At 31.4% G+C, this 12787-nt stretch overlaps 1 protein-coding gene across 1 annotated transcript in view; it reads left to right on the plus strand.

The window, feature by feature from the left end:
- Ift88 (intraflagellar transport 88) overlaps nucleotides 1–12787 on the plus strand; it is a 114050-nt gene that overhangs the window by 17509 nt on the left and 83754 nt on the right. Inside the window, exons 6-13 of the mRNA XM_026394913.2 lie at nucleotides 200–263; nucleotides 1185–1254; nucleotides 4450–4540; nucleotides 5353–5457; nucleotides 7097–7199; nucleotides 7925–8039; nucleotides 10383–10614; nucleotides 12532–12602. Coding sequence (XP_026250698.1) covers nucleotides 200–263; nucleotides 1185–1254; nucleotides 4450–4540; nucleotides 5353–5457; nucleotides 7097–7199; nucleotides 7925–8039; nucleotides 10383–10614; nucleotides 12532–12602 — 851 coding nt within the window. The remainder of the gene's footprint in view (nucleotides 1–199; nucleotides 264–1184; nucleotides 1255–4449; nucleotides 4541–5352; nucleotides 5458–7096; nucleotides 7200–7924; nucleotides 8040–10382; nucleotides 10615–12531; nucleotides 12603–12787) is intronic.

The following is a 12787-nucleotide window of genomic DNA, read 5'->3' on the forward strand; positions in this document are numbered from 1 at the left end:
ATGGAAACTTTATGGAGAAAGAGAAAATACACAGGATTGATATATGAAGAGACAGAAGTAGGGAATAAGCGGATAGTAATTAAAATCAGTATTAAAATTGGGACTTTTTTTATATTATGATATGTGTCGTGTACAGAATTTTAAATAGGAGGTAGATCTTGTCTTAGAATACTTTTTAAATAATTCCTATTTTTTGAAGGATGGAGTAACTAGACCCATGACAGCAGTGAGAGCAGCAGGTTTTACCAAAGCATCTTTGAGAGGTTTGTTATACAATCTCTATAATAATTTTTTCATGTATCTTAATTTTTTACTGTTTTTGTATATATGAATGTCATTCCTGTTTTAAATAAAATCTAAAATGCCATTGATTATAATTGATCCTTATTTGAGGTACCACATAAGAAAGGAAGGGGCCATGCACAGTGGCGCATGCCTTTCATCCTAGTGACTCAGGAAGCTGAGGCGGGAGGATGATGAATTCAAAGCCAGCCTCAGCAATTTAGTGAAGGCCCTGAGCAACTTATCGAGACCCTGTCTCAAAATAAAAAATAAAAGGGCTGGGATGTGGCTCAGTGACCCCTGGGTTAAATCCCTGGTGTTAAAAAGAAAAAAAAAAGGAAAAAAAAGAAAAGAAATTGTTCTATAGCTCCATTGGAGTGGTAGTTAAAACAGTTTTTGATTTATCAAAATGTATTGAACCATGCATTTAAAATATGGCATTTTATTTTATATAAGTTAGAGCTTGGTTTAAAAAATGAAAGATGAAAATAGTATTTAATTATAGAAGCTAAGTAACAATTAAAACATAAAATCATGACAAAAATTAATGTTTATTACACCAGTAAGGAAAATTAGGAAGCCAATATCAGATTATAACTCTCATGATTGATAATTTAGAGATCATACTAGATAGAGGTAGAGGTCACTGTGGGGAAATGCTAAGAGTATCTTTTATATGTTAACACATAAGTTTTATTTACATAGTTTCATGTATGTTAAAGATCTTACCAATTTCCTGACATATAAAATATTTATGTAGACTTAATAAATGTTATATCCATTTAACAAACAGGGAATCTAAATTATTTAATAAGTAGGTAAATGAAATAAGGTGCAAATTTCATGTTTTCTTCAGTTTTCTGGGTTGCAAATTAAATATGAACTCTTGAATTGTGTCTCAGGCTCTGCATTTGACCCACTTGGTCAATCAAGGGGCCCTGCTCCTCCTCTGGAAACCAAAAATGAAGATAGGTATGCAAGTCATTATGTTGTCATTTTGTTATTGTTGCTGAATGTTTTTTATTTGTATTTTCCAGATGTGTAATTTAAAAAGTTTGTCCCAGCAGGAAAGTGATCAAACACCATCTCTAGTTCTTAGAACTAGCAAATAAATCAAATCTAAGAATAGCCACATGTGTTCTTTGCAGTTTTGTTACAGTATTATTTGACTTGATGTCTAATTGTTATGGGTGTCAGTAGTGTTTCTTTTGAAGGCCAAATGTGATTGTAAATGTTATGGTTATTATAAAAGGACATTTAAAAGAAAAAAATTAAGAATACATATCAACTTAATCATATTATTGAGCAGTATAATTTGTGTGTATCTGTCTGTGTATGGTGTTGGGGATTGAACTCAGGACCTTGCACTTGCCTACCACTGAGCTCCATCCTCAGTCTGAACAACATAATTTTTTGTAGAATTAACATAAGTTTTGTGCTGTTGTTTAGATAGTAGCTAAAACAACAACATCAACAACAATAAAAAAAAAAAAAAACGGCAGTATCCATTCAGCAGTATACATGTACTGGTATCTGAGTACCTTGATGTATACATTTCACAAACAATAAAAACTGAGTACTTGCTGTGTGCAGGTACTGTTCCAAGTGCATTACACATAAAAATGGAGTTATTACTGTCACCAGTTCATAGAGAAGGAACAGAAACACAGAGATCTTGACTTGCTAAGGCTAATAAAGAGAATGACTCAGATTCAAATACAGTTGTTTGGTTCCAGAACTCATCTATTAACCAAGTACACTGTTTTGCTTCTGTATAATATATGGCTTAGAATTGTAATTCTTTTTTTAAATAATTTTTATTTATTTTTATGTGGTGCTGAGGATCGAACCCAGGGCCTTGCATGTGCAAGGCGAGCGTTCTACCACTGAGCCATAACCCAGCCCCAAAATTGTAATTCTTTTTATATATATATATATATATATATATATATATATATATATATATATTTATTTATTTACTTTTTAGTTTTCGGTGGACACAACATCTTTATTTTTTTATTTTTATTTTTATGTGGTGCTGAGGATCGAACCCAGTGCCCTGCGCATGCCAGGCGAGCGCAGTACCACTTGAGTCACATTCCCCAGCCCCCAGAATTGTGTAATTCTTAAAACCAATGTTCGGGACAATTGTATAAGTTACTTAAGTTCCCTTTTTCAACTAACAAGGAACCTCTATAGGCAATTGTTTTATTTTGTGCACTCATTAATGACAGCATGTTTGCTAATAAAAGTATATTCTTTTATTTAAGTATGTCATTTAGGATCTTTTCAGCTGCAGACAAGAGAAAACCAATTAAAAAAACATAGTGAGAATTGTGGAGAAAGGGCATTTCAGGGGAAGGTAAATTTAACTACTCAATAATATTATCCCTAGTTCAGCTTTTTTTTTTATTCTCTTGGCTTTTCTTTTTTTTAATTTTTATTATTGGTTGTTCAAAACATTACATAGTTCTTGACATATCATATTTCATACATTTGATTCAAGTTCTCTTAGCTTTTCTTAAGAACTTGCCCATCATTATGATGCCAATAGAGTAGTAAGAGTTCAAAATCTCTTTGTAATTGATAAAGCAGCAGATAGTTCATAGTTCTAGTTCCTTTTAAAAAACAGTGAGAATTTTTGCAGGAACTCTCTATCCCATTCAGATGTGCAATGCATTATATATAATGCCTGTGGTTAAGCCAAATACTAGAAAAAGGAATGCGATACTCAAGACTGGCTTAGATTGTCTGTGCTAGGAAGCAGGGTGGGTGGCAAGTTCTTGTTAAGTAGGTATCCAACCATGTCTACATATAGGTTTCATTTCTTGGTCTTTGTTAGGAACAGAGTGTCTTTCATAAAGTTCTCTTAGAGTTTTAACATTTTTGGTTTAGTAATAATCTGTAAGCAACATTTAAAGACATTTATTAGATGTTTCAGACAATGAGAAAATAGAATTTAAATTTCACTGTAACCTTTATAAAAATTGTATCTATTTTGTTCTTGCTCAGTCAGAATTTTGAAGATCTTAAAAAACTAATAGAATTTACCATTTTAGGCCCAGATTTCCCCCAAAGAATATAATTCCATAGACAAAGCTATACTGTTAATATTTACTACTTCATTTATAGAGACTTAAGAGAACTACCATCTATTTGAATGTATCTTTAGTAAAATTTTATCAAAGGCAGAAGAAAGTAGTAACAAAACATCAGTGTTTATTTGAAATGTGAATGATTCAAGGATAATTTGCTCTTTTTAAAAATATCGGTTGATTGTGGTGCTGGGGATTGAATCCAGGATCTTGTACTTGCTAGGAAACTGCTATTTTCTCTTAATGAAGCCAGAATTTTAAAACTTGTTTACCTTATTAGAATTTTTCTCTTAGCATCTTTCTGATAATAAGTAATTTTGGTGGGGGAGGGTGTTCAGTTTTCCTAGCCATAAGGTACAGTTTCATTTACCATAGGATCTGGAAAAAAAAAATCGACTTCTCCTTTGTGGTAGTAATATAGTAGCAAGGGTTCCAGTTGGGTCTGAATCCTGGCTCCTTACCTAACTAGCTTTTCAATCGTGAGTGAAATATTTAAATTTCACAAAGTTTCCTTTTTAGTAACATAGAAATAATGATAGTACTTGTGTCAAGTGCTGTTATGAGGAGTAAATGAAATTATTAGGGTAAAGCATTTTGCTATGTTAATAGAGTTGTACTAAATAAATGTTAGCTATTTTATTATAATTATGAATAATTAATTATATAGTGTATTTATCAAAATCAGCAATACATTTGTTCTTTAATGCCATTTATACATTTGTCTTATATGTCACCTGTTTTGTTTTGTTTTTTGGGGAGGGGGGTAACTTGGGCTTGAACTCAGGGGCAGTCAACCACTGAGTCACATCCCCAGCCCTGTTTTGTATTTTATTTAGAGACAGGGTTTTACTGAATTGTTTAGTGCCTCACTTTTGCTGAGGCTAGCTTTGAACTCGAGATCATCCTGCCTCAGCCTCCCAAACGGCTGGGATTATAGGTATGCACCACTGAGCCTGCACCTGTTCTTAAAGTTAAAGAGCATGTTATGGACAGTATTAAAAGTAAATACAATTTCAGTATAAATTATTAGTAGTTGACTGATTTAAATTACACTTGCTTTTTTCTTCAACAGTCCAGAAGAAAAGATTAGACAATTAGAGAAGAAAGTAAATGAGTTGGTAGAAGAAAGCTGTATTGCTAACAGTTGTGGAGACTTAAAATTGGTAAGTTCACAAAGTAATAGGAATTGAAATTATGAAGTATATAGAGATATATGTCTTCTCTGCTCTTTAAAATTCTGCTTTTCAAAATTTGATCTTTTATTTGCTTTGTTCTCATTACTTTGATTTTCCTATCATGTAAATATAATTTCTGTGACTCAGTTATCAGATTAATGCATACTATTAGAAATGTTCAATATAAAATCCTACTTTTATTGCTTATAGAATTGGTGCTATTTTTTATTTCTAATAAAAGCAAAGTCTCTTATTGAATTTTAATGTGGAAATCAATGAAAGCTTCTTGACATTCTTAGTAGTATTAGAGCCAGCCTAAGAATCTCAGTTATTCTTTCACTTGTATTTTGAGCCTCCTGAAGAATGTTAAATAAGAAACAAAATTTTACTTAAATTCCTTCCTCACAAAGTTGAATTAAAATACCTAAAGATGTAGGAATTAGGAGGAAAGAAAAGGTAGGGAGGTAGGCATGGTCAAACTCAAAAGGTGGTGAAAGGTACAGACTTGACTTGGTGCAAGTACACTTTACATTTCATCCTTCATACTCTCTCCTCCTTTCTCAGAAAACCACAGACACAATTCTGTGATGGTGAGCTCCATTTAAACAAATATTCTAGGTTTTTTTTTTTTTTTTTTTTAATGTAAGAGTACAGAGGAAAGTCTATTGGAGTAGAGAAGCATCCTGGGGAATCTGAGGTTGGAAAATGAATTCGGCCAAGCTTCATGTTGATAGTTCCCAAATGAATGAAAGTTGATAAATGCCCAAAAATTATTTTTAAAAGTGTAAATCTGATTTCAGGCCTTAGAAAAGGCAAAAGATGCAGGAAGAAAAGAGAGAGTCCTGGTGAGACAACGGGAACAAGTTACAACTCCAGAAAATATCAATTTGGATTTAACGTACTCCGTAAGTATAGAAATACCTGCAAAGAAAATTATTTTGGCCAAGATTTATGGATTCCAAAAGCCTTTTTTATTTTACATATTTTTAAAACTTTGTTCACTGATACATAAAAATATAAAAATTATACATTTTAATGGTGTACCATGTGATATTTTGATACATGTATACATTGTGTAGTGTTTAATCAGATTAAGCACATTGGCCTCAAACATATATACAATACATTATCATTACCTGTAGCCACCGTACTGTTCGGTAACATGCCAGAATTTCTTACTTCTACCTAAAACATTGTACCTGTTAAATAACCTTTCTGTGTCCTTTCCTCCCCACTAACATCTTTTTTCTTTTTGCTTTATCTCTTTTTTTTTAAATATATGTGTACTGTTATTTAAACTTTATTTTATTTGTTTTTATACCTTTATTTATTTTTATGTGGTACTAAGGATCGAACCCAGGGCCTTACATTTGCTAAGTAAACACTCTACCACTGAGCTACAACCACAGTCCTTGCCTTATCTTTTATTTTTAAAATCTGATTTTTTTTTTTTAGGTACCAGAATGAAATACATAATAATCTTTAATTCATGAGACACTCATTTTTAGTTTGTACAAAGGTCTCTTATTAAATTATTCAATTAATTGTTTTTTAATAGTAATTGCAAACCCGCCATCCAATGGCTGCATGTCTTGAAGATTGTTAATATTTATGCTCATTCAGGATGGTTATCTTAATGAGATTGTAATGTAGACATTTGGATCAGTGATTTTCAAGGATTTCAAATAAATAAGAAAATGCTTTGTGAGGGTAGTGAAAACATATTTAATTTCTAGCAAAACATTTATTCTGAAAAGAATTCCTTGTATAAAAATTCCTTGTCAGTGGGCAAAGTCTTCATATACTAAAGTAATTTAAAAGGGGGAATTTGGAATTTTAAAATACTAGATATTTACCACTTAGTTTTTTAAAATTCCATGACATCTTCAGGCAGTAAATTATTGTGATAATTTTTTTACCTGTAGGTACATAAAATACTATATCTTTGATGACTTAAGTTATAATTTTGTATATAAAGCCGTTGCTATGCAAATTCTTCCCTGGTATACTTTAGGGTTTAAGATATTTCCAGGGGGCTGGGATTCTGGCTCAGGGGAGAGCGTTCACCTCACATTCATGAGGCACTGGGTTCGATTCTCAGCACCACATAAAAATAAAAAAATAAAGATATCGTGTCCACCTATAATTTAAAAAATAAATATTAAAAAAGATATTTCCATGGGACGTTTAGTTTATATTTACAAAGAGAATTAATCCATTTATCTTGCTTATTTCCTTTATCACCAGCAACATTAACAATATACATTTATTCTTTGTGGGTCTTTCAGCTATTAATGGATGGCAAATACTAGTTAAAATAGAGTACATAGAAAATTAAGTGAAATGTATAGAGGACAGCTGTTTATCTCTTAATGTTGTGGCTTATTTGGGTGTAAGATATTTCTTTTGTGGACTTAATTTCTAAATTGGTTGAGTATCTTGATATAAGCAGCTTTTGTTGTATGATTTAAATCTCTAGACAGATCAGAAGTGAACAGGACCTAACATAATCATTATGTCTTTTTGCCATTGTTTCTTCCTTAGGTTCTTTTCAACTTGGCCAGTCAGTATTCAGCTAATGAAATGTATGCTGAAGCACTAAACACATATCAAGTTATAGTGAAAAACAAGATGTTTAGCAATGCAGGTAGGTATATAATCAGTTTTGCCAATAGGCATAACTCTTTTATAGTGTTAATTTATATCTCCCCACTTTATGCTTCCTTATAATGAAATGATCTATGCTCTAAGCAAATTTGTATTTATGATGGGGTATCCTTCTTAGAGATACTGTATGTGAAAATCCATACAAATACAAATGAAGAAATATGGTTGGTATGAAGTATGTTACATAATGGTAACAAAAAATGTGTTCTGTTACCACAGGTAGAATGAGCCATGGCATCCCTATAGAATATGCTTTGCCATCTGTAAATATGTCCCAATAGACTACAGTTTATATTTAGCATTTATATTATATAAATTTTTAGTTGCAATATTAAAGTTTATCAGAATATCATTTCCTTTTAATATCATATTAAAATGTGTGTGACATTTTTTAGTCTAATTTTAAAATGCCGTATAATCTCACTTTTTTTTTTTTTTTAGCAGAATATACTTTCAGTTTTATAATGTAAGTCAGTTTCTTTCCAACTATACTTTCAGGCATCTACTATCTTAAGTTTCATTGCCTCACAGAAAACTAATGTTTGAATACATGAAACAGTATAACTATTTTAAAATTAGATTTTTAGGTAATGTCTAAAACTTTATAACTTAAGAACATTAGAGAATATGAATTAAGATCATCTACAATATCATAGGAAAAGTGCAAAAATCAGAATACTATACATTCTTTTTTTTTTTAATTAGGGAGACTGAAAGTGAATATGGGAAATATTTACTTAAAACAAAGAAATTATTCCAAAGCCATTAAGTTCTACCGAATGGCCTTAGACCAAATCCCAAGTGTTCATAAAGAAATGAGGTAAGCAAACACCAAGATTACTGTAAAATTTAAGTGTTGTTTTTCAGAAACAAGGTAGATGTTCTGATCTTTGGTTAGTGGTTAAACATTTTGAAGTGTTTATAATGAGAGTTATTGGATTTGTGTTATCTGTGAAATATTTTGCTTTATTCACTTGTGACTACTTGTGTACACTTGTATAGTGACAAGTTAAAGATTAAATGCATAGTTTGTGATCAAGTGAAATAAAACTAAGCTAATTGACCAATATAGAGATTCACTCTGCAAGCCGTTAGTATGATGATACAAATTAATGTCAACAAATAATCAGAATAGCATTTCTACAGAATGTATCAGATTAGAAAACAAGTCTAGAAACTTAGAACTACCTCACATTGTTTCTGTATTTTGAGAGTGAGGTAGTGAAAGGATGAGTTTATTTTTGATTCTTAGAAGAAGAGGGAGGATGTTGGAATACTTCATATTCCCACAATATTTTCTACTATATTCAGACACAGTATGTTTACAGGTAATGATTTCCCCTAGGAACAGGGGACATTTCCTCTGTGACGATTTATTTATAAATGCCACTTTTGACAATCATTTGGTTTTGAATTTTGCATGGTATTTAATTATCAGCAAAATCTAGCTTATATGACACAATGTACCCTTTAGGTACTTTATTTTTTTTTAGTTGTAGTTGGACACAATATCTTTATTTTATTTATTTATTTTTATGTGGTGCTGAGGATCGAACGTAGGGCCTCGCATATGGTAGGTGAGCGCTCTACTGGTGAGCCCCAGCCCCAGCCCCCTTTAGGTACTTTAAAAAAACATTTTTAAAAAATTCTTTTTAATTATACATGACAGTAGGCTTGAGGTACTTTTAATCCAGGTGAGACCAAGAATTTGAGCATTTTAGAAAAAGATAATAATATTAGGTGGCATTTCCATACTTAATAATCAATAGTTGAGACAATGGTACTGTATTAATTCAGCCAAGGGAATAAATATCGAAAATAATAGTGGTCAAGAAAGACTCAGCCAAGTACAGTGACACATGCCTGTAATCCAAGCAGTTCAGGAGGCTGAGGCAGGAAGATTGTGAGTTCAGAGCCAGCCTCAGCAACTTAATAAGGCCCTAAGCAACTTAGTGGGACCCTTTCTGTAAGTAAAATATAAAAAAGGGCTGAATCTATAGCTCAGTGCCTAGCATTTGTAAGGCATTGGGCTCGATCCTTAGCACCACATAAAAATAAATAAAGGCATTCTGTCCATCTACAACTACAAAAAAATTAAAAGGGGGGGTTGGGGATATGACTCAGTGGTTGAGCGCCCTTGGGTTCAATCCCCCATACCAAAAAAACAAAAAAGAAAGAAAGAAAGGAAGACTTTTTGAAATAGGTATACTTGAGATAGGTTACTTAAGTGACAAAAGGGACAACATTCCAGAAAAAAGAATGCTATGAGATGAGTAATTATTTGTGATCTGATAAAAGCTAATTTTGAATAAATTTGTTGAAACAGTAGGTTCATGTCAGAGTAGTTGGAAATAAGGTCAGATCATATCCTTTAGGATGGCTCTATTCAAAATGATAGAAAATAGCAAGTTATGTATGAAGATCGTGGGAAATCTGAAACCTTATATATTACATATGTAAAATGGTGCAGCTACTTTGGAAAATACTTGGGTAGTTTCTTAAAAGTTAAACATATTATATAACCAGCAATTCCATTTTTAGGTGTATGTCCAAGAGATTAAAGTTTGTTATCACAAAGGTTTATACACAAATGTTCATAATAGCATTAATCATAATAGCCAAAAAGTGTAAATCATTGAAAGAGCTATCAAATTGGCAATGGTTAAGTAAAATACAGTATATATCCATAGTATAGAATACTATTTGACAATACAAAAGGAGCAAAGTACTGATACTTGCTGCAATATGGAGGAACCGCAGAAGGGTTATGCTAAGTGAATGAAGGCCAACATAGAGTATTACGTATCATGCAATTCCACTTATATACAATGCTTAGAAAAAACAGAAAGTAGATTAATTGTTTCCTATGGCTAACAGAATGGAGAATGACTATTAATAGTCACAGGTTTTCTTTTTAAGGTAGTAGAAATGACTTAAAATAAATATGTGGTTATAGTTCCACAACAGTGTAAATATAGAAGTAATCATTGAATCACATACTTAAATAAGCAAACTTTTTGGTATGTATATTATGTATATTATACTATAAAAGGCTTTAATAAAATAAAAAAGAAATAAAATGGAAAAGAAAAACAGGAATGGCTTGAATGCCATACTGAAGAATTCAAACTTTTAATGCTAATCTATGTTTATTTTTGTTTAGGATTAAAATAATGCAGAATATTGGTGTTACATTTATTAAAACTGGTCAATATTCAGATGCCATTAATTCATTTGAGCATATAATGAGCATGGCACCAAATCTGAAAGCAGGCTTCAACCTAATTCTTAGTTATTTTGCCATTGGAGACCGAGAAAAAATGAAGAAGGCATTCCAAAAATTGATTGCTGTTCCATTAGAAATTGATGAAGATGATAAATATATTTCACCAAGTGTGAGTATGAAAAAGTTAAAGGGGCTGAGATTGTGGCTCAGTGGTAGAGCGCTTGTCTAGTATGCGTGAGGCACTGGGTTCAATCCCTGGCACCACATAAAAATAAATAAATAAATAAATAAATAAATAAATAAATAAATAAAGGTATCGTGTCCATCTACAACTAAAAAAATACTTAAAAAGAAAAAGACATTTTTCTTTTTTAAGTATTTAAAAGTGGTAGAGCGCTTGCCTAACATGCATGAGGCACTGGGTTCAATCCCAGGCATCACATTAAAGAAAATAATAATAAAATAAAATAAAGGTATTGTGTTCATCTACAACTAAAAAAAAAAAAAAAAAACACTTAAAAAGCCATCTCCTACTTAACTGTGTTTTCCTGTTTCTAGAAATGAGCAAATTAGAATTGATTACTTCTTTAAATAGTTTTTTTTACAGACCTGTATTAATGTTTTTTATCATGATATATTTAATTTGTTATTTCAGTTAGATCTATTGAAATAGGGCTAGAGTTTTTGGTTAAAACATACTGCACAGTTTTAGTCAAAACTAAAAGAATTGTATTAAAAATAATAATGTTATTCATTGAAAGTAACATCTTGACTATGGAACCTAAAATCCTTTGATGTTTTAAAAATCATTGTTAAGCCAGGTGTGGTAGCACATGCCTGTAATCCCAGTAGCTTAGGAGGCTGAGGCAGGAGGATCTCAAATTCAAAGCCAGCCTCAGCAACTAAGCAAGGCCCTAATTAACTTAGCAAGACCCTGTCTCAAAATAAAAAAATTAAAAAGTGGTGGGGGGGCTAGATAGTGGCACAGTGGTTAAGCACCCCTAGGTTCAATCACTGGTTAAAAAAAAAAAAAATCATTGTTAAGCAGAGAAACCTAAAAAAATCTGTACTAACTATGTCAACAGTGGGAAAAAAAATTAATTCCTTATCTTTATTTGAGAGTAAAGCAAAATACAGCTCTCAAAAGTCTTATTTTTAAAAGTCAAGGGGAATATTATAGTGTTAGGTGAAAAAGTACAGATACATACACACCTACACATGAACAGAAACTGAAAGAATACTCAATTATATTCTGGGCAATTAGATTTTTTTTTTAACACTTTAAAAACATTTTCCAGATTTTTATATGTAAATTGTATATAAGTCAAAATGTTGAATCGCCTATATTTATAGGTTAAAATTGCATAATATCTTTAGTTTCATAGACAATGTAGACTCAAGCCATATGCCTTGTTTCACCATTCTATTCTTCTGTCTCCTTCCTTGTGCCTCAGGTCCTTTATGTATAAAATGGGACTAATTATAATGACCTACCTTGTAGTGTTATAAGAATTAAATTTACAAAATGCTTAAAATCATACCTTGAACATAGTAAGCGCTAGGTAAATGTTAATTATGTATTATTTTCATATTGCAAAAAAAAAAGAATATGTTGTGAAAAAGTCACATTTTAAAATATTTTTGCAGTGTTAGGGATTGAACCCAGAGACCTGTGCATGCTAGGCAAGTGCTGTATTATTGAGCTACATCCTGAACTCCTGTTTGTATTATCAATTGGAAATAACGGCATGGATTATACTAAGGAGTTGATAATCATGAAAGCATATATATTTGAGTTTTAAATTTATAACATCATGTATTTATACTAACAACCACAGCTTCTCTGTGTTCCTGTTCTTTCTAGCCTGACCCTTGTAGCAGCTGTTCAGAATGTATTCTAGCTCCTTAGAGAATGTAATAGGTGATCGCGGAAGTAAGAAAAGGAAAAAAAAATACATTTTATTAGGGAAAATATTTTTGAAAGATTTATTTACTCTCCATTTTATACAATTAGTTGGGATTTTGATTACAAATCCAAGTTTTTAGCATTTACTTCTGAATTTTTTCTTTCAATTGCTTTTCTCAGGATGATCCCCATACAAACCTAGTGATTGAAGCTATAAAAAATGATCATCTCAGGCAAATGGAACGTGAAAGGTAATATTTTGGATTCTTGATAGTGAAGTTTTAATTTCTCTAAAATGATCGAATATGCATTTTATTGTTTCCTACAAAATTTGTTTTATTCAATATATTTCTTAAATAGTATTGTTGTTTTACCATTTCAGTACTTTTTGGATTCCTTTTTCTCCTTCAAAATAATCTCAGTTCTCATGCTGATC

This window comes from Urocitellus parryii, chromosome 2 (genome assembly GCF_045843805.1).
Source record: "Urocitellus parryii isolate mUroPar1 chromosome 2, mUroPar1.hap1, whole genome shotgun sequence".
Taxonomy (NCBI): Eukaryota; Metazoa; Chordata; class Mammalia; order Rodentia; family Sciuridae; genus Urocitellus; species Urocitellus parryii.